Source organism: Pelobates fuscus, chromosome 2 (genome assembly GCF_036172605.1).
Source record: "Pelobates fuscus isolate aPelFus1 chromosome 2, aPelFus1.pri, whole genome shotgun sequence".
Lineage (NCBI taxonomy): Eukaryota > Metazoa > Chordata > Amphibia > Anura > Pelobatidae > Pelobates > Pelobates fuscus.
The window spans coordinates 187,261,759-187,287,197 of NC_086318.1; the positions used below are offsets into that span (position 1 = coordinate 187,261,759).

The 25,439-nt window shown below is 44.0% G+C and overlaps 1 protein-coding gene across 1 annotated transcript in view; it reads left to right on the plus strand.

Annotated features, from left to right (window-relative positions):
* MEI4 (meiotic double-stranded break formation protein 4) overlaps nt 1–25,439 on the plus strand; it is a 200,011-nt gene that overhangs the window by 130,120 nt on the left and 44,452 nt on the right. Inside the window, exon 3 of the mRNA XM_063440745.1 lies at nt 240–371. Within this exon, the coding sequence (XP_063296815.1) occupies nt 240–371 (132 nt within the window). The remainder of the gene's footprint in view (nt 1–239; nt 372–25,439) is intronic.

Here is a 25,439-nt window from a genome sequence, read left to right on the forward strand (position 1 = left end):
TGGTGGGTGTTACGTAAATCATTATCTTTTAAATTGTATACACAATGAATCTTTAGGATATATGGTGTATTCAATGTATATGGGAGTAATTTCAGGTAAGTTTTTTTTTTTCATAACAGGTTTACTTTAAAACTCTAATAACAATAAACTGCACTCAAAATGTGTGTTTTGATGTAGTTTTGTGTTTCTTTTTTATATGTCACACCAATTAAATATAATATATTTCCATATAATTTTAGTTTCAGATGCAGCAGGCCATGAGAAATTGTCTTGTTTTACTGGGAAAATGTGAAATATTAAAAGGACCATTGATTAATCTACTTTGCTCTGAAATAAAACATTTTGTTGATGAGATGCTTATTCATCAGCAGGTAATGTAATCCTTTGGGTATTACGTGAAATCTATTTGCATTTGTCTGATGTTCTTTTCCATAAAATTTTCCTTTTATGTATTGTCTTTATGCTTGCTGAAAATATGACAACTATAGCTGTAGAGAAAAAAAAAAACTTTTTTTATTGTATATATATTTTTTTTCATTACAACCTATTATAACCACAAAGGATCATGGGGGTTACCAAAACTAATTCTTTATCTTATTTTGGAAATGTCAGATCTAAAGGAATACAAACACCACCAACCCTGGGTTAGAGTTCAAAATCGGATCCCCATTTTATTTCAGTGCGTCTCCAGTAGTGATGTACCGAACTGTTCGTTGGCGAATAGTTCCCGGCGAACATAGCTTGTTTGCGTTTGCCGCCGCGGGCGAACACATGCGCGGTTCGATCCGCCCCCTATTCATCATCATTGAGCAAACTTTGACCCTGTGCCTCACCGTCAGCAGACACATTCCAGCAAATTAGAAGCAGACCCTCCCTTCCAGACCCTCCCACCTCCCTCCCAGCATCCATTTTAGATTCATTCTGAAGCTGCATGCTTAGTGAGAGGAGGGAAAGTGTAGCTGCTGCTCATTAGATAGGGAAATTGATAGCTAGGCTAGGGTATTCAGTGTCCACTACAGTCCTGAAGGACTCATCTTATCTCTGCTGTAAGAACAGCACCCCAAAAAGCCCTTTTTAGGGCTAGAACATCAGTCTGCTTTTATTTTCTGTGTAATGTAATTGCAGTTGCCTGCCTGCCAGCTTCTGTGTCAGGCTCACAGTGGATACTGTGCCCATTTGCCCAGTGCCACCACTCATATCTGGTGTCACAATAGCTTAAGCTTGACATTTAACCCCTTAAGGACACATGACATGTGTGACATGTCATGATTCCCTTTTATTCCAGAAGTTTGGTCCTTAAGGGGTTAAAAAGAAAACATTTTTTTTCACTGTAATAGATTGAAGAGCAGTTAGTTGCCTGCCAGCTTCTGTGTCAGGCTCAGTGGATACTGTGCCCATTTGCCCAGTGCCACCACTCATATCTGGTGTGACTATAGCGTGCCTTTAACCCCTTAAGGACACATGACATGTGTGACATGTCATGATTCCCTTTTATTCCAGAAGTTTGGTCCTTAAGGGGTTAAAAACAAAAAAAGTTTTCACTGTAAGCTAATAGCAGTTAGTTGTCTGCAAGTGTCTGGGTGTCAGGCCTTCAGCGTGTGTTCTGCCAACCTCAGCAAGTGTAATTTGCCACTCATATCTGGTGTCTGTATAGCGTGCTTTTACAAAGAAAAAAAGTTTTTCAGAGTAAGCTAATAGCAGTCAGTGTCCTTAAAGCGGGTGTCAGGCCTTCAGCGTGTGCTCTGCCAACCTCAGCAAGTGTAATTTGCCACTCATATCTGGTGTCTGTATAGCATGTCTTTACAAAGAAAAAACTTTTTTCACTGTTATAGATTGAATAGCAGTTAGTTGTCTTCAAGCGGGTGTGTCAGGCCTACAGCGTGTACTCTGCTGACCTCTGCCAGTGCACATTGCCACTCATATCTGGTGTCACAATAGCGTGCATTTAAAACCAAAAAACTTTTTTCATTGTTATAGATTGAATAGCAGTTAGATCTTCAAGTGGGTGTCAGGCCTACAGCGTGTACTCTGCAGACCTCCGCCAGTGCACATTGCCACTCATATCTGGTGTCACAATATCGTGCATTTAAAACCCAAAAACTTTTTTCACTGTTATAGATTGAATAGCAGTTAGTTGTCTGCAAGCGTCAGAAACTCACCCCCTTGCCCGGCGTCTGACACCTTGCTTGTCTGAACTATTAGTCCGCCAGCTTTTACCATACAAGCTGGTGGAGTCTGAGGCGCTCAAAAAATTTGTAGCTATTGGTACACCGCAGTGGAAGGTACACGGCCAAAATTTCTTTGCACAAAAGGCAATCCCCAACCTGTACTCGACTGTGCAAAAGGAAGTAATGGCATGTCTGGCACACAGTGTTGGGGCAAGGATCCATCTGACCACTGATACCTGGTCTGCAAAGCATGGTCAGGGCAGGTATATCACCTACACTGCGCATTGGGTAAACCTGCTGACGGCTGCCAAGCATCGAATGCGTGGCTCTGCAGAGGAGTTGGTGACACTGCCACGACTTGCAGGCAGGCCTGCTCCCTCCTCCTCTACTCCTCCTACTCCATCCTCTTCCATAACCTCCTCGGCTGAGTCCTCTTCTGCTGCTGCGTCTTGCTCCACATCAACGGCACCCCCCCCAGCTCCCCAGGTGCTATTCCACAACCCTATTCTGCTCTGTGTCAGTGTGTATCAGGGATCCTTAGGATAGGTGTCAATCCATATCTGCCAAGTGACCCTATGTAGGGGGAACAGTCCCTATTCTGCTCTGTGTCAGTGTGTATCATGGTCCCTGAGGACAGGTGTCAATCCATATCTGCCAAGTGACCCTATGTAGGGGGAACAGTCCCTATTCTGCTCGGTGTCAGTGTGTATCAGGGGTCCTTAGGATAGGTGTCAATCCATATCTGCCAAGTGACCCTATGTAGGGGGAACAGTCCCTATTCTGCTCTGTGTCAGTTTGTATCAGGGTCCCTGAGGACAGGTGTCAATCCGTATCTGCCAAGTGACCCTATGTAGGGGGAACAGTCCCTATTCTGCTCTGTGTCAGTGTGTATCAGGGTCTCTGAGGACAGGTGTCAATCCATATGTCAAGGTGTCAATATGTCATATGTCAGGTGTCAATCCATATCCATTGTGATTTAGGAATGTTAGGTGATTTATGCACTTTATGGATTAAAACCAGACTCTGCATCAACTGTGTAATTTTCCATGGGAGTTTTGCCATGGATCCCCCTCCGGCATGCCACAGTCCAGGTGTTAGTCCCCTTGAAACAACTTTTCCATCACTATTGTGGCCAGAAAGAGTCCCTGTGGGTTTTAAAATTCGCCTGCCCTTTGAATTCTATGGCGGTTTGCCGGTTTGCGAACGTTTGCAAAGTTTGCGTTCGCGAACCGAAAATGTTATGTTCGCGACATCACTACCAGTGACCAGATAAGACTCAGTAATTAATTTTACTTTCTAAATTTCACAAGGTCCCATTGTATAAAGAAGGGTTGAAATTAAGTTTAAACTGTCAATTTTAAAAATTACAGCAGGAATTGTCGACGCACTATCTGGAGAAAATCCAAAGAAACGCTTTGAACTGACAGAAAATTTAAGTTATAGGTAGTCATATAGATAAGCCAAATTACGTCATAATCGTCATCAGGAAAAGTTAACTGTTTCCTGGATAGGAAGGTTTAATGAGGCGAGACTGTCCTCTATAGACCAAATACCTAAATTGCAATCTGCAGGTTGACCACACCTTCAGTTTCCTATTGGCCTTATCAACTGATGACATACAGAGAGTCTGGCCCTTTAAAAGTTAGTGGGAAGAGTGAGAAGTTGAATTTGGAGTTTGGGCTTTCAGGTTCGGACATGCAGAGAGATCTATGACAGATATTCACTCTGGGACTAACTAACATTCAAACTCTCTTGGACCCAACTCAAGAAAAACTTAGAATTTTACTCTTACTTTCTAAGCAACACTATTTTTTCACTATTACTTACACACCTCTATTCAATCAATCATACATGCATACAACCAATCATGGGACTACCTACTCATCTGATGAGAACATCTACTTAACTGGTAATTATACTGGTTTTATTTAATTAATCTAAATTAATTAAAAATCTAATAGCATGATACATGACTAGATAAATCACGGTCAGATTTCAATATTTAGAAATCTTAGTTAACTAAAGAATATATAGTTATAAACATTCCATTCTGCAGGTGGAATTAAGGATAATCATATATTAATGTGATTTATCACATGTTAGCATACCATTATTTTTATCCAGGTGTATTGATTTGCTCTAAAATAAGATAAGATATCTTTTTAGGCAAATTAAAATTCGGCTTATAGAATCTGGTAGATTATTCTTATTGGATGGTTCCAGGAAATGATTAATGAGCTGGTTTAAATGGTATTTTATTTGAAAATTACATAAGAATAGGATATTAAATGCCTAGAAGGATCTAGCCAGCGTTGAAAGGGTTACTCAGTTCATCTAACTGTTAGCCAAAGTTTTATGGCCTTTCGCTGCGCTGTGTGAAGTTACTTTCTTTCTCTGTGAAGCCCCTCATAAATCTTGTCTTGACAATTGATGCTATTAACCATTGGAATGTGTATTGCATACTATGTTATACTAAATATTCATTGATTATTATCACGCATGTTACATATTATTATTATTTTATTTGTCACAATAAATTATATCTATTTTTATAACAAATTGTGATTTTATTTATATGGAATACATTTCACTTACATGATAACGATCTTTGAGATCTAGAGAGTTGAAATAGTGGGCAATTCTCAACTGTTTACTATTATCATCCCATAAATATCCCCACAGTATAAAATGAACTATCAGGGTGTATATAATTAATCCTTTAACCCATTGGTTCCCAAACTTTTTAGGTTCAAGGCGCCCTTAATATTTCAGTATTTTTCCAAGGCACCCCAAGTCAAAATTCCTAGGTTGTATACCTGTACTGTGCTGCTGCATTTACTGGTGCTATACTGTAATGTACAGTGTTGGTGTTTGAATGGGTTCTTGTATACATTTATTGTGTTTTAATACAGGGTAGTGTTTGTATGTGATGTTTGTGTTTGATTGCAGGGGTGTGTCTGAATGTAATGTTCACTTTTAAATGTGGCTGTACATTTGTGTGAAGTATTTGTGTACGAGTGAAGGGGTGTGTATATATATATATATATATATATATATATTTGTTTGTATGCAGGGGTGTGCCTGTATGTAATATTTGTGTTAGATTGCAGGAGTGTGCTTGTATGTTGTGCTGGTGTTTGACTGCTTGGATGTATGCACATACCTACATACATACTTACACAGATATCCATGCACATTAATACACATGTGCATATAAATACACTGACACATACACACACATTTATGTAGGCACGGACACATACACACATATAGATACACACCAACACATACACACACATAGACACACACCAGCATATACACACATGCACCCTGACACACGCAAACATTGATACATGCCCACACCATGACGCAGATACACAGTGACATAAAAACATTCACCCTGACACACAAATGCACATACACAGATGTGTGCGTGCACACAGACACAGAAGCTTACTGATATACATAGAAGCATAGAATGTGACGGCAGATAAGAACCACTCGGCCCATCTAGTCTGCCCAATTTTCTAAATTTTTTCATTAGTCCCTGGCCTTATCTTATAGTTAGGATAGCCTTATGCCTATCCCACGCATGCTTAAACTCCTTTACTGTGTTAACCCGTACCAATTCAGCTGGAACGCTGTTCCATGTATCCACTAGCCTCTCAGTAAAGTAATACTTCCTGATATTATTTTTTAAAACTTTGCCCCTCTAATTTAAGACTAGTGTTAAGTGTTGATTCCCTTTATGTGTTTAATGTTTCTATCATATCTCCCCTGTCTCGTCTTTCCTCCAAGCTATACATGTTAAGATCCTTTAACCTTTCCTTGTAAGTTTTATCCTGCAATCCATGAACCAGTTTAGTAGCCCTTCTCTGAACTCTCTCTCTAAAGTATCAATATCCTTCTGGAGATACGGTCTCCAGTACTGCGTACAATACTCCAAGTGAGGTCTCAACAGTGTTCTGTACAATGACATGGGCACTTCCCTCTTTCTACTGCTAATACCTCTCCCTATAAAACCAGATATTCTGCTAGCATTTCCTGCTTCTCTTACACTGTCTGCCTACCTTTAAGTCATCAGAAATAATCACGCCTAAATCCCTTTCCTCAGATGTTGAGGTTAGGACTCTGTAACATTTTCTGTACTCTGCACTTGGGTTTTTACGTCCAAGATGCATTATCTTGCACTTATCCACATTAAATGTCAGTTGCCACAACTCTGACCATTTTTCTAGTTTACCTAAATCATCATGCACACCCTGACACACACACACTCATACTCATACACGCAAACTCATACTCACACTCATACAAACACACACTCACACACACACAAGTATTTTTTTTTATATATATATCTCCAGCCACCCTCCTGTCAGCTTACCTTATGTGCCAATTGGGAAGCTTGGAGTCCTGCTGCTGCTGTGGGAGTGATGGGGTCTGGAGCTCTTCATGCTGTCAAGCTGTCACTTCCTCCTAGTCGACCGACATTACAAGGGCCCGGTCGTGGTCTTAGGACCGCGGCACTCGACCCTGTCCCTGTTGAGCAGTAATCTTTCCCCAGTGCTTTAATCATAGCACCAGGGAAATATTCTGCGGCACCCCTGTGTGCAAGTTTGGGAAACGCTGCTTTAACCCCTTAAAGACACAGCTTCAAAAGCTTGTTTTGCACATTTTGCTACATGCGTGTTCAACCATAATTTCCCTCTTTTTAATTTATTTCACCAACTCATATTATATACAGTTTTTTAAATAACAAAAAGGGCTTTCATATAATGTTACATATACATGTATACATTCTCATTTATTATAAAAACATGCAAAATAAAACAACACATTTTTTGCACAGTTTTAGCAATAATTGTACATTATTAGTGCAGCTAAGAAAAGTAAATCAAGATAAATTACTGTATTTGTCCTGATTCACAGAGCGCATCATATGTCTAGGATTTCAGTTTAGGTCTGGTAGTTACATGTGACAAAGTACAAGAAGTAAATACAATTTAAATGTGGAGAGATTTTAGAATTTAGAGTGTGTGTGTGTTCTCAGTTTAATAGCCGTCACAGATAACAAAATTGCCACACAAAAGTATATATTTACAGTTGTGCTCAAAAGTTTGCATATCCGTGGAGAATTGGTAATATATGTACCATTTTTAAAGAAAACATGAATGAGCAGGCAAAACACATTTCTTTCATATTTAACTGTAGGTTATAATAGAATGGCACAGTCATAAAACAAAACATGGCAATGAAGAAAAAAATGAAATTACCCCTGTTTAAAATTCTGCATCTCCTTAGTTCTTAATACTGTGAATAGCTCCCTTGACATCAATGACAACATGCAGTCTTTTGTAATAGTTGTCTATAAGGCCCCTAATTCTTGCAGGTGCTATAGCTGCTATAGCTGCCCTTTTGCCTCCAGGTCATGCACAGTCTTTGGTCGTCTTGCATGAATCCCACGTTTGAGATCTTCCCATAGTGGCTTGATGATATTAAGGTCAGGAGACTGTGATGGCAGTGGCCAGAACCTTCACCTTTTTCTTCTGTAACGACTGGATGATCAACTTGTCCTTGTCCTTAGGGTCATTGTCATGCTGGAAAGTCCAAGAGTGTCCCATGCGCAGCCTTCATGCAGAAGAATGCAAATTGTCTGCCAGTATTTTCTGATAACATGCTGCTTTTAACTTACCATACTTTTTCACAAGATTTTCTGTGTCTTTAGAGCTCACACACCCCATAACATAAGTGAGCCACCATCATGCTTCACAGTGGGGATGGAATTATTTTCTCTATAGGCCTTGTTGACCCCTCTCTAAATGTAGCGCGTATGATTGTTACCATAAAGCTCTATTTTGGTCTTGTCACCCCAAATTACAGTTTGCCAGAAGCTGTGAGGTGTGTCAAGGTGTTTTGGGGCATATTGTAACCAGGCTTTTCTTGTGACATTGGCGCAGTAAAGGCTTCTTTTTAGCAACTCGACCATGCAACTTATTTTTGTTGAAGTATTGTTGTATTCTGCTCTTAAAACAACCATGCCGTCTTTTTCCAGAGCAGCCTGTATTTCTCCTGACGTTACCTGTGGGTTTTTATTTGTATCCCGAACAATTCTTCTGGCAGTTGTGACTGAAATTTCTTTCTTGGTCTACCTTGGCTTGGCATCAAGAGAACCCCACATTTTCTACTTCTTAATAAGTGATTGAACAGTACTGAGTAGCATTTTCAAGGCTTTGGATATCTTTTTACATCCTTTTCCATCTTTATAAAGTTCCACTACCTTGTCATGCAGGTTTATTTGGCAGTTCTTTTCTGCTCCTCTCCATGCCTCTACCCTGCTCAGTGCATCCACGTACTAACAACATTGACTATCTATACACTATTGCCAAATGAACCTCACCACAGGTACTTGGAGGGGCCTGCTTGCCAGCCTCTTGCCCCAGGATTATGGGCCCTGCAAAAAGACATGTTAAAAAGTGACTTCCGTGGAAAAACCAAATCACTGAACCGATCTGGGTGATTTTTGGATATGTTGGTCACCTAGATCAGGGCTATCCGAGGATGTCACTCTTGTGGGGTTTCCATTGATCTTGGGGGTACTTTTGGGGTGTTTGTAAATTGTGTGTTTTTCTGTACCTGGAGATAATTAATTATCTCTGAGACACAGAGGAGGAGATGGATCCCTAAGAAGGTTAGGGCTCTAGAGGGACCTTTTATCTTTTCCCTTGATAGAGGGACTCCTAGTGTGGAGAAAAGTGCAGCAGTTTTGTCAATGCTGTGGGGAGTACAGTTAGGTTCCTCTACCGTGAGGAAGTCATCCAGGTAGTGTATTGCTACTGGGCAGCCACATACATTTAGTAGTAGCCAGCACAGTGTTTCGGCAAACGTGTTGAACAGTTTGGGACTGCTTTTGGCCCCAAACGTCAAACGCGTGGCGAAGTAGTACTGGCCCTTCCATTTAACTCTGTGTAAATGCCACAGGGACGGATGTATGGGTAGCAACTTGAAAGTGTTAGTGATATCAATTTTACCTAACCAGGCGCCTTTACCTGCTTTCAAGAATGTCCCCATAGCTTTATCCACTGTAGCATACTGTAGTGAAAACTCACTGGATGGTATTAACAAATTAATGCTAGGAACCACAGACAAATGAGGCGCTGATAGGTCAATGATCATACATTTTTTATTGTTAAATTTCCCAGTTGCAATGCCAGTTGGGTTAGTTCTGAAACTAGCGTAGGGGGTGTGTGTAAATGGGCCTATCATGAACCCGTGGTTGATTTCTGCTGTGAGCAGTGCATCAGTGGTGACAGGGTCTAGTATGGCTGATTGAAGGTTCCTGCATTCTATGGTGCCCCCGGGGTTGCCACTAGCCCAGTGTGGAATCGTGAACCCATGATCCCTGTGGCGAGGAACTCAACCTAGTGAGGGGAGGGGTGGTTGGAGAGATAATAGGTGAGGTATCTAACATTAATTTCCGTGAGTCATTGTCTAGGGAAAAGCCAATTAGGGCACATTGTCTTTGCGTGTGCCCTAAAGCAAAGGGAACAGACATGCAACAAATGACAAGCGCTGAAGCTACAGCCTCCCGCATTTAAGTTATTGCATATCTGTGCTTTACCTAGGAAGACGATGGGTTTGCCCAGTTTGTCCTTGATCACCCTGTCTGATTTGGGGGTGAGCTCTGCATGGCTAGTGGAGGGTTGGCTCAGTTCGGAGGGGCACAGATTGGTGGAATGTGCAGTTGATGCGCAAATAGCACAAGACAGAGTCTTGAGGCCAGCGAAACAGCGGCAGAACAGCTCCGTGTCGAGTTGGCTCCAGTCTGAGCGTATGTTAAACTGATACCAAATGGAGATTTGGTATCAGATATTACTGTAGGTGAAAGTTTAGGATCCAGTGATCATCAGTCAGTGTGGTTTAATATAAGAACAGTGACTGAGTCACACCACACAAAAACAAAAGTTTTAGACTTTAGAAAAACAGACTTTTCTAAAATTAGAATATGTGTAAAGGAGTCCTTATCAGACTGGAGCAATTTATATGGAGTCCAAGAGAAATGGGATTATTTAAAATTTGCACTACGGAAGGCAACAGAAAATTGCATTAGGCCTGTCAGTAAAAGCTAAAAATTCAAGAAACCACTGTGGTACTCCGCACATGTGGCCAAAATAGTAAAAAACAAAAAGTTAGTAATTATAAGAAAACCCAGAGTGAGGAAGACAGAATGACCTATAAGATTAGGCAGAAAGAGGCTAAGCAAGTTATAAGAGCTTCCAAATCACACACAGAAGAGAAAATAGCACAGTCAGTAAAAAAGGGGGACAAAACATTTTTTAGATACATAAATGAGAAAAGAAAAGTAAAACAAGGATTAGTTAGATTAAAAACAAAAGAAGGAAGGTATGTAGATGAGGATAAAGGTCTAGCTGACTGCCTCAATGAATATTTTTGTTCGGTATTTACAGATGAAAATGAAGGAAAGGGACCTCAGTTAAGAAAAAGGATAAATGAGTAATTTATTACACGTGAGTTTACAGAGGAAGAGGTTCTATTTCAACTGTCAAAAGTAAAGACAAATAAGTCAATGGGACCTGATGGAATACACCCAAAGCTATTAAAATAGCTTAGTGGTGTACTAGCAAAACCATTAACAGATTTATTTAACCAATCATTGTTAACAGGAGTAGTCCCAGAAGATTGGAAGTTAACGAATGTTGTGCTCATTCACAAGAAAGGTAATAGGGAGGAGTCGGGCAACTATGGGCCAGTAAGCCTTACTTCAGTAGTGGGGAAAGTGATGGAAACCATGTTAAAGGATAGTATTGTTGAACATCTAAAAACACATGGATTTCAAGATCAGAGACAACATGGGTTTACTTCAGGGAGATCATGCCAAACTAATCTTATTGATTTTTTTTTGATTGGGTAACTAAAATTATAGATCGGGGTGGTGCAGTAGACATTGCTTACCTAGATTTCAGTAAGGCTTTTGACACTGTTGCACATAGAAGGCTTATCAATAAACTGCAATCTTTGAGTTTGGATTCCAATATTGTTGAATGGGTAAGGCAGTGGCAGTGATATTGCAGAAGGTCTTGATGGTAAGGTGTGTCTTTTTGCGGATGATACTAAGATATGTAACAGGGTTGATGTTCCAGGAGGGATAAGCCAAATGGCAAATTATTTAGGTAAACTAGAAAAATGGTCAGAGCTGTGGCAACTGACATTTAATGTGGATAAGTGCAAGATAATGCATCTTGGACGTAAAAACCCAAGGGCAGAGTACAGAATATTTGATAGAGTCCTAACCTCAACATCTGAGGAAAGGGATTTACGGGTGATTATTTCTGATGACTTAAAGGTAGGCAGACAATGTAATAGAGCAGCAGGAAATGCTAGCAGAATGCTTGGTTGTATAGGGAGAGGTATTAGCAGTAGTGATGTACCGAACTGTCCGCCGGCGAACAGTTCCCGGCGAACTTAGCGTGTTCGCGTTCGCCGCGGCGGGCGGACACATGCGCATTTCGATCCGCCCCCTATTCGTCATCATTGGGCAAACTTTGACCCTGTGCCTCTCGGTCAGCAGACACATTCCAGCCAATCAGCAGCACTCCCTTCCACACCCTCCAACCTCCCTCCCAGCATCCATTTTCGATTCATTCTGAAGCTGCATGCTTAGTGAGAGGAGGGAAAGTTTAGCTGCTGCTGATTAGATAGGGAAATTGATAGCTAGGCTAGGGTATTCAGTGTCCACTACAATCCTGAAGGACTCATCTGATCTCTGCTGTAAGGACAGCACCCCAAAAAGCCCTTTTTAGGGCTATAACATCAGGCTGCTTTTTTTTTTTTTTCCTGTGTAATGTAATTGCAGGTGCCTGCCTGCCTGCCAGCTTCTGTGTGAGGTTCACATTGGATACTGTGCCTACTTGCCCAGTGCCACCACTCATATCTGTTTTTACAATAGGTTAAGCTTTAGATTTAAAAGAATTTTTTTTTTTCACTGTAACAGAAGAGCAGTTGCCTGCCTGCCAGCTTCTGTGTCAGGTTGGATGCCTTGCCCATTCGCACAGTCAGTGCCACCACTCATATCTGTTTTAACAATAGGTTAAGCTTTAGATTTAAAATAAATATTTTTTTTTCACTGTAATAGAAGAGCAGTTGCCTGCCTGCCAGCTTCTGTGTCAGGTTGGATGCCTTGCCCATTTGCACAGTCAGTGCCACCACTCATATCTGTTTTAACAATAGGTTAAGCTTTAGATTTAAAAGAAATATTTTTTTTTTCACTGTAATAGAAGAGCAGTTGCCTGCCTGCCAGCTTCTGTGTCAGGTTGGATGCCTTGCCCATTTGCACAGTCAGTGCCACCACTCATATCTGTTTTAACAATAGGTTAAGCTTTAGATTTAAAAGAAATAATTTGTTTTCACTGTAATAGAAGAGCAGTTGCCTGCCTGCCAGCTTCTGTGTCAGGTTGGATGCCTTGCCCATTTGCACAGTCAGTGCCACCACTCATATCTGTTTTTACAATAGGTTAAGCTTTAGATTTAAAAGAAATAATTTTTTTTCACTGTAATAGAAGAGCAGTTAGTTGTCTGCAAGCATCTGGGTGTCAGGCCTACTTCAGCGTGTGCTCTGCAGACCTGTGCCAGCGTGCTTTGACAGTTGCCAATCATATCTGGTGTCTCTTTAGCGTGCTTTTACAAAGAAAAAAGGTTTCCAGTGTAAGCTAATAGCAGCCAGTCAGTGTCCTTCAAGCGGCTCTGTCAGGCCTTCCTTCAGCGTGTGCCCTGCACAACCCTGCCAGCGTACTTTGACAGTTGCCACTCATATCTGGTGTCTCTATAGCGTGCTTTTACAAAGAAAAAAGGTTTCCAGTGTAAGCTAATAGCAGCCAGTCAGTGTCCTTTAAGCGGCTCTGTCAAGCCTTCCTTCAGCGTGTGCCCTGCACAACACTGCCAGCGTACTTTGACAGTTGCCACTCATATCTGGTGTCTCTATAGCGTGCTTTTACAACCAAAATTTTGTTTCCACTGTAATAGAAGAGCAGTTGCCTGCCTGCCAGCTTCTGTGTGAGGTTCACAGTGGATACTGTGCCCTCTTGCCCAGTGCCACCACTCATATCTGTTTTTACAATAGCTTAAGCTTTAGATTTAAAATAAATAATTTTTTTTCACTGTAATAGAAGAGCAGTTAGTTGTCTGCAAGCGTCTGGGTGTCAGGCCTACTTCAGCGTGTGCTCTGCAGACCTGTGCCAGCGTGCTTTGACAGTTGCCAATCATATTTGGTGTCTCTTTAGCGTGCTTTTACAAAGAAAAAAGGTTTCTAGTGTAAGCTAATAGCAGCCAGTCAGTGTCCTTCAAGCGGCTCTGTCAGTCCTTCCTTCAGCGTGTGCTCTCCAGAACTGTTCCAGTGCACATTGCCAATCATATCTGGTGTCTCTATAGCGTGCTTTTAAAAACAATTTTTTTTTTCACTGTTATAGATTGAATAGCAGTTACTTGTCTTCAAGCGGGTGTGCCAGGCCTACAGTGTGTGCTCTGCAGAACTGTTCAAGTGCACATTGCCAATCATATCTGGTGTCTCTATAGCGTGCTTTTACAAAGAAAAAAGGTTTCTAGTGTAAGCTTATAGCAGCCAGTCAGTGTCCTTCAAGCGGCTCTGTCAGTCCTTCCTTCAGCGTGTGCTCTCCAGAACTGTTCCAGTGCACATTGCCAATCATATCTGGTGTCTCTATAGCGTGCTTTTAAAAACAAAATTTTTTTTTCACTGTTATAGATTGAATAGCAGTTACTTGTCTTCAAGCGGGTGTGTCAGGCCTACAGTGTGTGCTCTGCAGAACTGTTCAAGTGCACATTGCCAATCATATCTGGTGTCTCTATAGCGTGCTTTTACAAAGAAAAAAGGTTTCTAGTGTAAGCTAATAGCAGCCAGTCAGTGTCCTTCAAGCGGCTCTGTCAGTCCTTCCTTCAGCGTCTGCTCTCCAGAACTGTTCCAGTGCACATTGCCAATCATATCTGGTGTCTCTATAGCGTGCTTTTAAAAACAATTTTTTTTTTCACTGTTATAGATTGAATAGCAGTTACTTGTCTTCAAGCGGGTGTGTCAGGCCTACAGTGTGTGCTCTCCAGAACTGTTCCAGTGCACATTGCCAATCATATCTGGTGTCTCTATAGCGTGCTTTTAAAAACAAATTTTTTTTTCACTGTTATAGATTGAATAGCAGTTACTTGTCTTCAAGCGGGTGTGTCAGGCCTTCAGTGTGTGCTCTGCAGAACTGTTCAAGTGCACATTGCCAATCATATCTGGTGTCTCTATAGTGTGCTTTTACAAAGAAAAAAGGTTTCTAGTGTAAGCTAATAGCAGCCAGTCAGTGTCCTTCAAGCGGCTCTGTCAGTCCTTCCTTCAGCGTGTGCTCTCCAGAACTGTTCCAGTGCACATTGACAATCATATCTGGTGTCTCTATAGCGTGCTTTTAAAAACAAATTTTTTTTTTCACTGTTATAGATTGAATAGCAGTTACTTGTCTTCAAGCGGGTGTGTCAGGCCTACAGTGTGTGCTCTCCAGAACTGTTCCAGTGCACATTGCCAATCATATCTGGTGTCTCTATAGCGTGCTTTTAAAAACAATTTTTTTTTTTCACTGTTATAGATTGAATAGCAGTTACTTGTCTTCAAGCGGGTGTGTCAGGCCTACAGTGTGTGCTCTCCAGAACTGTTCCAGTGCACATTGCCAATCATATCTGGTGTCTCTATAGCGTGCTTTTAAAAACAAAATTTTTTTTCACTGTTATAGATTGAATAGCAGTTACTTGTCTTCAAGCGGGTGTGTCAGGCCTTCAGTGTGTGCTCTGCAGAACTGTTCAAGTGCACATTGCCAATCATATCTGGTGTCTCTATAGTGTGCTTTTACAAAGAAAAAAGGTTTCTAGTGTAAGCTAATAGCAGCCAGTCAGTGTCCTTCAAGCGGCTCTGTCAGTCCTTCCTTCAGCGTGTGCTCTCCAGAACTGTTCCAGTGCACATTGACAATCATATCTGGTGTCTCTATAGCGTGCTTTTAAAAACAATTTTTTTTTTCACTGTTATAGATTGAATAGCAGTTACTTGTCTTCAAGCGGGTGTGTCAGGCCTACAGTGTGTGCTCTCCAGAACTGTTCCAGTGCACATTGCCAATCATATCTGGTGTCTCTATAGCGTGCTTTTAAAAACAATTTTTTTTTTTCACTGTTATAGATTGAATAGCAGTTACTTGTCTTCAAGGGGGTGTGTCAGGCCTTCAGTGTGTGCTCTGCAGAACTGTTCAAGTGCACATTGCCAATCATATCTGGTGTCTCTATAGCATGCTTTTACAAAGAAAAAAGGTTTCTAGTGTAAGCTAATAGCAGCCAGTCAGTGTCCTTCAAGCGGCTCTGTCAGTCCTTCCTTCAGCGTGTGCTCTCCAGAACTGTTCCAGTGCACATTGCCAATCATATCTGGTGTCTCTATAGCGTGCTTTTAAAAACAAATTTTTTTTTTCACTGTTATAGATTGAATAGCAGTTACTTGTCTTCAAGCGGGTGTGTCAGGCCTACAGTGTGTGCTCTGCAGAACTGTTCAAGTGCACATTGCCAATCATATCTGGTGTCTCTATAGCGTGCTTTTACAAACAAAATTTGTTTTTCACTGTTATAGATTGAATAGCAGTTACTTGTCTTCAAGCGGGTGTGTCAGGCCTACAGTGTGTGCTCTGCAGAACTGTTACAGTTCACATTGCCAATCATATCTGGTCTCACAGTAGCTTGCACGCATAGTACCACTAATCCCCAAAAAAATGACAGGCAGAGGCAGGCCACCCCGCATGGGGCCGTCGTGGTCGTGGTGCTGTGATTCCCTTTTGCCCTAGAATAATGCCCAGTTTTCAGAAGCCACGTACCCTGAACTTGAAAAGTTCTGAGGACATAGTTGACTGGCTAACACAGGACACCCAATCTTGTACAGCCTCCGCTCGGAACCTTGACGCACCATCCTCCTCCAGCTTAGCTTCAGGCACCTCTCAAGATACCACTCACCCGCCTGCCGCCACCACCAAAACTAGCACCACAGCCGCTTTACTTGGTATGTCAGAGGAGTTATTCACACACCCGTTTGAAGAAATGAGTGATGCACAACCATTATTGCTAGAGGATGTAGATAACAGGGATATGTCTCAGGCAGGCAGCATTAAACACATGGAGGTACGGTGTGATGATGATGATGTTGTACCCGCTGCTGCTTCCTTTTCTGAGTTGTCAGATACAAGTGAAGCGGTTTATGATGATGATGCGTCCATGGATGTCACGTGGGTGCCCGCTCGGCAAGAAGAAGAACAGGGCGAAAGTTCAGATGGGGAGGAGACGAGTTGGAAGCAGGTGGGGGGGGGGGTCGTCGCAAGGAGCTAGTGGCACAGTCAGACAGCATGCATTGGCACCCGGGGTCAGCCCGACAGCACGCCAATCAACGCATGCTGTGTCCACCACCAGAATGACGTCATTGCAGAGCTCAGCAGTGTGGCATTTTTTTTTGTGTGTCTGCCTCGGACAACAGCGATGCCATTTGCAACCTGTGCCAAAGGAAACTGAGTCGTGGGAGGTCCAACACCCACCTAGGTACAACTGCTTTGCGTAGGCACATGATCTCACATCACAAACGCCTATGGGATCAACACATGAGTACAAGCAGCACGCCTACTCTAAGCCGACATCCTCCTCCTGGTCTAGCATCTTCAGCCACGTCAACCACTGCTGTCCTTCTTGCCCCCTCTCAACCATCTGCCACTCTGTCTCCCGCCTTGAGCAGTTCCCGCTCATCTGCCCACAGTCATGTGTCTGTCAAGGACATGTTTGAGCGTAAGAAGCCAATGTCACCAAGTCACCCCCTTGCCCAGCGTCTGACAGCTGGCTTGTCCGAACTATTAGCCCGCCAGCTTTTACCATACAATCTGGTTGAGTCTGAGGCGTTCAAAAAATTTGTAGCTATTGGGACACCGCAGTGGAAGGTACCCGGCTTGAATTTCTTTTCACAAAAGGCAATCCCCAACTTGCACTCGATTGTGCAAAAGGAAGTCATGGCATGTCTGGCACACAGTGTTGGGGCAAGGGTCCATCTGACCACTGATACCTGGTCTGCAAAGCATGGTCAGGGCAGGTATATCACCTACACTGCGCATTGGGTAAACCTGTTGACGGCTGACAATCAAGGAATGCGTGGCATTGCAGAGGAGTTGGTGACACCGCCACGAATTGCAGGCAGTCCTGCTGCCACCTCCTCTACTCCTCCTACTCCATCCTCTTCCATAACCTCCTCGGCTGAGTCCTCTTGTGCTGCTGCGTCTTGCTCGACATCAACGGCACCCCCCCCAGCTCCCCAGGTACTATTCCACATCCCGGATACGGCAGTGTCACGCCGTCTTGGGTTTGACTTGCTTTAAAGCAGAGAGTCACACCGGACAAGCACTCCTGTCCGCCCTGAACGCACAGGTGGAAAAGTGGCTGACTCCGCAGCAACTGGATATCGGCAAAGTGGTGTGTGACAACGGAAAAAATTTGATAGCGGCATTGAAGTTGGGCAAGTTGACACATGTGCCGTGCATGGCACATGTGTGTAATCTGATCGTACAATGCTTTGTGCATAAGTACACAGGCTTACAGGACATCCTGAAGCAGGCCAGGAAGGTGTGTGGCCATTTCAGGCGTTCCTACACGGCCATGGCTCACTTTGCCGATATCCAGCGGCGAAACAACATGCCAGTGAGGCGCTTGATTTGCGACAGCCCTACACGTTGGAATTCAACACTCCTAATGTTCGACCGCCTGCTCCAACAAGAAAAAGCTGTTAATGAATATTTGTATGACCGGGGTGCTAGGACAGCCTCTGGGGAGCTGGGAATTTTTTTGCCACGTTACTGGACGCTCATGCGCAATGCCTGTAGGCTCATGCGTCCTTTTGAGGAGGTGACAAACCTAGTCAGTCGCAACGAAGGCACCATCAGCGACATCATACCATTTGTTTTCTTCCTGGAGCGTGCCCTGCGAAGAGTGCTGGATCAGGCTGTAGATGAGCGTGAAGAGGAAGAGGAAGAGTTGTGGTCACCATCACCACCAGAAACAGCCTTATCAGCATCGCTTGCTGGACCTGCGGCAACGCTGGAAGAGGATTGTGAGGAAGAGGAGTCAGAGGAGGATTGTAGCTTTGAGGAGGAGGAGGAGGAGCAAGACCAAACACAACAGGCATCCCAGGGTGCTCGTTGTCACCTATCTGGTACCCGTGGTGTTGTACGTGGCTGGAAGGAAGAACATACCTTCAATGACATCAGTGAGGAGGAGGAACGGGAAATGAGTAGCTCTGCATCCAACCTTGTGCAAATGGGGTCTTTCATGCTGTCTTGCCTGTTGAGGGACCCTCATATAAAAAGGCTGAAGGAGAACGACCTGTACTGGGTGTCCATGCTACTAGACCCCCGGTATAAGCAGAAAGTGGCGGAAATGTTACCGAATTACAACAAGTCGGAAAGGATGCAGCATTTGCAAAATAAATTAAAAAGTATGCTTTACACAGCGTATAAGGGTGATGTCACAGCACAACGGGAATCTAACAGGGGGAGAGGTGGAAGTCATCCTCCTCCTCCTCCCACGACCACGCCGGCAAGGACAGGACGCTTTAAAGACGTGTTGTTGATGGAGGACATGCAGACCTTTTTAAGTCCTATGCATCGCCACAGCCCTTCGGGATCCACCCTCAGAGAGCGACTCGACCGACAGGTAGCAGACTACCTCGCCTTAACTGCAGATATCGACACTCTGAGGAGCGATGAACCCCTTGACTACTGGGTGTGCAGGCTTGACCTGTGGCCTGAGCTATCCCAATTTGCGATAGAACTTCTGGCCTGCCCCGCTTCAAGTGTCCTGTAAGAAAGGACCTTCAGTGCAGCAGGAGGTATTGTCACTGAGAAGAGAAGTCGCCTAGGTCAAAAAAGTCCAGATTACCTCACCTTTATTAAGATGAATGAGGGATGGATCCCGAAGGGACTGACACTGGGCGATACATTCGATTAAAAAAGGCCTGATGAGATGAGCTGCCTTGGGCTAAAAATGGTCCACACGCTGCTGTATTTTAGCTCTGAATGACGTTTGACTTGCGTGACTTATCCGCCACCAACTAGGGTTCAAGCCGCCATGTTTTAGGGCACTTTCTGCCTGTGAAACAAACATCAATTTTTCTGGCCGCTGCTACAGCAGCGGCTGCAACAATACCAAATTTTTCAGGCATGTGTACATGCCTAATTTTTAGGCCCACTGGTGCAGCACTGTGGCTTCAAAAACCAAACCAAAAAAAAATCCTCCAAGATGGCACCAATATACCAGTGGTCTAAGCATCTTCCCACCTTGGCCTAAAAAGGGGAGGTGATTCAACAATTACAAATCTCTGCCATTTACACGTCCACTGATAGGAGACGCGGAAGGTATTAAACTGATATGAACAATACTAAACTCACCACTCCTATCTGATGCATTAGCTTGCCCGCGCAGTGCCCCAAATTTCAAGTAAGAGGACCGACCAAGCATCTTCTTCCATCTCCCTGTTACATAAATCAATGCCATATCCATAGAAATTGTAGAGAATATCCAGGATAGTTTTACAGGGCCAAATCATGTCGCCTGTTGAAAGAGGTGACCTTGCTCGGGTCCCAGGTGTGCGGTTCCTAAAATGGCTGCCATATACACGTCCACTGATAGGAGACGCGGAAGGTATTAAACGGATATGAACAATACTCCACTCCTATCAGTAGGTCCGTCCCATTGTGATTTATGCCCCCCACCCACCGCGCAGGGATGGGGGCCGGGGGGAGGAAAGTAGGCCCCCCCATTGTGATTTATGGCCCCCACCCACCGCGCAGGGGTGGGGGCCGAGGGGGGAGGACAGTAGGTCCCCCCATTGTGATTTATGGCCCCCACCCACCGCGCAGGGGTTGGGGAGGACAGTAGCTCCCCCCAGTGTGTATCATGGGCTTTGAGGACAGGTGTCAATCCATACCTGCCAAGTGACCCTATGTAGGGGTAACAGTCCCTATTCTGCTCTGTGTCAGTGTGTATCATGGTCTCTGTGGACGGGGAACAGTCTCTATTCTGCTCTGTGTCAGTGTGTATCATGGTCTCTGTGGACGGGGAACAGTCTCTATTCTGCTCTATGTCAGTGTGTATCATGGACTCTGTGGACAGGGAACAGTCTCTATTCTGCTCTGTGTCAGTGTGTATCATGGTCTCTGTGGACGGGGAACAGTCTCTATTCTGCTCTGTGTCAGTGTGTATCATGGACTCTGTGGACAGGGAACAGTCTCTATTCTGCTCTGTGTCAGTGTGTATCAGGGGCTTTGAGGACAGGTGTCAATCCATACCTGCCAAGTGACCCTATGTAGGGGGAACAGTCCCTATTCTGCTCTGTGTCAGTGTGTATCATGGTCTCTGTGGACGGGGAACAGTCTCTATTCTGCTCTGTGTCAGTGTGTATCATGGTCTCTGTGGACGGTGAACCGTCTCTATTCTGCTCTATGTCAGTGTGTATCATAATCTCTGTGGACAGGGAACAGTCTCTATTCTGCTCTGTGTCAGTGTGTATCAGGGGCTTTGAGGACAGGTGTCAATCCATACCTGCCAAGTGACCCTATGTAGGGGGGACAGTCTCTATTCTGCTCTGTGTCAGTGTGTATCATGGTCTCTGTGGACGGGGAACAGTTTCTATTCTGCTCTGTGTCAGTGTGTATCAGGGGTTTTGAGGACAGGTGTCAATCCATATCTGCCAAGTGACCCTATGTAGGGGGAACAGTCCCTATTCTGCTCTGTGTCAGTGTGTATCAGGGGTTTTGAGGACAGGTGTCAATCCATCTCTGCCAAGTGACCCTATGTAGGAGGAACAGTCCCTATTCTGCTCTGTGTCAGTGTGTATCAGGGGTTTTGAGGACAGGTGTCAATCCATATCTGCCAAGTGACCCTATGTAGGGGGAACAGTCCCTATTCTGCTCTGTGTCAGTGTGTATCAGGGGTTTTGAGGACAGGTGTCAATCCATATCTGACAAGTGACCCTATGTAGGGGGAACAGTCTCTATTCTGCTCTGTGTCAGTGTGTATCAGGGATCATTAGGATAGGTGTCAATCCATACCTGCCAAGTGACCCTATGTAGGGGGAACAGTCCCTATTCTGCTCTGTGTCAGTGTGTATCAGGGATTTGACTATCTTTATTCAGATTCAAAAATTACAATTCCAGGAAAAATTTAACAAACATTTACAAGAACATGTTATGCACATCATAGAAACAACGTGAACCTCTTTAAAGCCACAAACTTAAGACAAAAAATACATACACACAATGTGTAAGGGTTTGAAAGAATATTCTGAATCCTTACATGTTTACTTTATCGTTTGTTTGATTTTTGTGAACCAAATATAAACTACAAGCAGCGTGAAAACCATAAAAACTCAAGTGGCCATGCTGATCAAATTAAATAGTATGCTTTACACAGCGTATAAGGGTGATGTCACAGCACAACGGGAATCTAACAGGGGAAGAGGTGAAAGTCATCCTCCCCCTCCCACGACCCCGCCATATCTGCCAAGTGACCCTATGTAGGGGTAACAGTCTCTATTCTGCTCTGTGTCAGTGTGTATCATGGTCTCTGAGGACGGGGAACAGTCTCTATTCTGCTCTGTGTCAGTGTGTATCAGGGGCTTTGAGGACAGGTGTCAATGTTAGGTGATTTCTGCCCTTTATGGATTAAAAGCAGACTCTGCATCAACTGTGTAATTTTCCATGGGAGTTTTGCCATGGATCCCCCTCCGGCATGCCACAGTCCAGGTGTTAGTCCCCTTGAAACAACTTTTCCATCACTTTTGTGGCCAGAAAGAGTCCCTGTTGGTTTTAAAATTCGCCTGCCCATTGAAGTCAATGGCGGTTCGCGCGGAAAATTTCAGGTTCGCGACAACACTAATTAGCAGTAGAAAGATGGAAGTGCTCATGCCATTGTACAGAACACTGGTGAGACCTCACTTGGAGTACTGTACACAGTACTGGAGACCATATTTTCTGAAGGATATTGATACCTTAGAGAGAGACTTCAAAGAAGGGCTACTAAACTGGTTCATGGATTGCAGGATAAAACTTACCAGGAAAGTTTAAAGGATCTTAACATGTATAGCTTGGATGAAAGACGAGACAAGGGGGATATGATAGAAACATTTAAATACATAAAGGGAATCAACACAGTAAAGGAGGAGACTATATTTAAAAGAAGAAAAACTACCACAACAAGAGGACATAGTCTTAAATTGGAGGGACAAAGGTTTAAAAATAATATCAGGAAGTATTACTTTACTGAGAGGGTAGTGGATGCATGGAATAGCCTTCCAGCTGAAGTGGTAGAGGTTAACACAGTAATGGAGTTTAAGCATGCGTGGGATAGGCATAAGGCTATCCTAACTACAAGATAAGGCCAGGGACTAATGAAAGTATTTAGAAAACTGGGCAGACTAGATGGGCCGAATGGTTCTTATCTGCCGTCACATTCTATGTTTCTATGTTTCTAATAAGTGCTGCCGCCGCCTTCGCCGAGAATGACCTATGATAATCATAGAAAGAGTAGACTCCGTACATGTTGCCTAGGTCCACCAATTTGTGGAGGTAAAGGTCCAGCTCCTCACTGAGTTGACGGAAGACAAAACAGATGACGTCCCTGTATAAGCCAAAAGTTATCACAAAATCAGGGATGGCCAGCTTCTTGTTAAGTCTGGGGTCCCTAACCTTGAGTACAACGGATACCTCCCCATAGCAGTAAGCCTTGTTTTCTACCAAGTCTTGGGACGCTATGAGGAGTGATACCAGGTTGACATCTTTCCCTTCTAAAATGTCTTTCTTAATAGCCTGGGGCACTAAGTGGACAGGAGTGATGATGTGTGTGGGTATAGGTGTTGGGTTGGAAATTGTGCTGTTACCCGGGTTAGGCAAAGTCTGTGGTAGCGTAGAGGGGATAGCTGCTGGGGCGATTATGGCCACTAGATTTTCAAGTTTCTCCAGTCTATCATTGATGAGGTTAACTGAAGAAAGAAGAGCAGGCGTGCTTCCGTCGATTGCCTGTGTGCTGGTGCCTGGTCGCGGGGTGTCAGGGTTAGCGTTCAGGAGGCGGTATAGTTCCGCTTTGCGGGCTGTGGCCGGGTATTGTATGCCTCGTCTCCTGAGTTCGGCTGCGATTTTGGGTATGGTCCAGAAGCGTAGGGACCCTAGACTAGCCGCCTCTACATTATCAACTGGGGTACTTGGTCTGGTTGGGCTGGAGATTATTCACTGAATGTGGGGGTGGTTTAGGACCGTGATTGAAATGGGGCCGTCGTGTCGGCCTTGTAACCTGTTAGTCTCTCAGGTGTGTGTCTGACAGGTTGTGATTACTTAATGGGAGAAATAGACGGGAAATAAAAGAGGATACTTACATGCGGTTAACGAGTTTGCGCAATTTCTCTGACCTACGGGAAGAAATTAATGTTCTTTGCTGAACTGTTATGGCACGTGGGTTGCCTGAGATGGCTTGGAGACCTAAGATGAGGAAAAGTTTTTCGGCCTGACGTTTGTAAGCGTGGCCGTGTGGAGGATGTATTACCTGAACGAAACTTGTCCGGTGGATACAGGGTTGAAGTTTGTGGACTATACGTTGTCCCGGGAGGCCTAGGCGATGATTAGAGTGAGTATGCGACCGTGATATTGGTATTGCATCAACAAGATTCTATCTCTTACTTATATATTTATTTATGGTAGGGATTGCCTATATAAAAATACACATATGGGGAACTGAGTGAGTTTGTGTTTTTTTTTTTTTTGGGGGGGGGGAGTTTGTGTGGTCCTTTTAATAACGAACTTCTCTTCCTCCCCCATGCCCAAGAACTTTGAATACATTGGTGTGGATGTTTTGGGGGGTTAGTACTTATATCATTTGAGATTGGCTGGGGCTGATGGGAGTGATATGCTGGTTTATTTGATAGAGCAGGAGGAAATCTGTAATTGTGCATACTTTACAAAAATGCAATGATGTGGATATACGTATTGTAGACGTTAATTTAGAACAGAAAAGTGGTTACATAACTAATGACTGAAAAAGGAAACATGTACTAAGTGCTATTTGACGTATGTGCTAGTGAGGCATAGTCTGTGTTTGTAGTCGTGAGATTGTGAAGACCGGGGGTGATTGCGGCCTGGATGCGACGCCATGAGCAACGGTGGCAACGAGCTGGCGGCTGCCCAGAAAACTGCCCGTTATTACTCGTGGTCCTAACGCAGGACCTGACTGCGGCTGGCTGAAATGCCGTCGGGAAGGGGGGCCCTCCGGTCATCGGGCTGGTGCTGGCTGCGTGTAGTAGGATTTTCTTGTTGATTTGAGGTTGCTGCTGGACCATAACCGGAAATGGACGCAGTGGAGTCTGGGTCAATCTCGGCCCTGATTAGAGGTAGGTCTGGGTATAAATAGGCCGGTTAAACCCTCCCACAACTACAGGGTCCGCCTTAACATATATATATATATGAACCACTACTTGTTCGGGTGCCTTCCACTTGTATTGTGTGTTTTTTCCTGCCTTTCATATATTGTACCCCGCTCCCCGTTCGGGAGCGCTCATACGAAATAACTTCCAGATATCCCATTTAGAACGCTAGTTAGAACGTTCAAGTGCAACCTTTTCACCCGTAAGATAGTTGCGAAAAAGCAAGGGAAGCAATGAGTGCTCCCCTGGGTGGCTGCCATTTCGTATAGATGAACACCAGCCAGGGGGGAGCATTCGTGGATTGTTTCCCGACTCGTTCATCCCCCGAACGAGGACCTCTCCAGTGCCCTATTGGAATGTTCACACCAATTAATTAGAACATTCACACTCACAACATAAGTGTGAAACCGCAAGGGAATTAATTAATGAGTGCTCCCCTGGGTGGCCGCCATTCAGGGTGAGCATGCATACCCCGAAAGGAGATACTTCCTGGTTTTCACACAGGGACATCACAAACGGGGACTGGTCGAGGAATGTACTGTTGTGAGGGTCCCTGAGGTTGGTGTTGAAACTTTTGGGGCACTGGCTAGTTTGGTGGGCTTTTCTGTGCCAGGGAGACAAAGAGACAATACATTTTGCTGCGCCTTGGCTCCCAGCCATAGTGGCTCCTGGGATGAAGACCCCCCTGTCGTCTTGGGTAGGAGACCCCTCGCCTGGGTGGCATCCTTTCTATACCTGGGAGA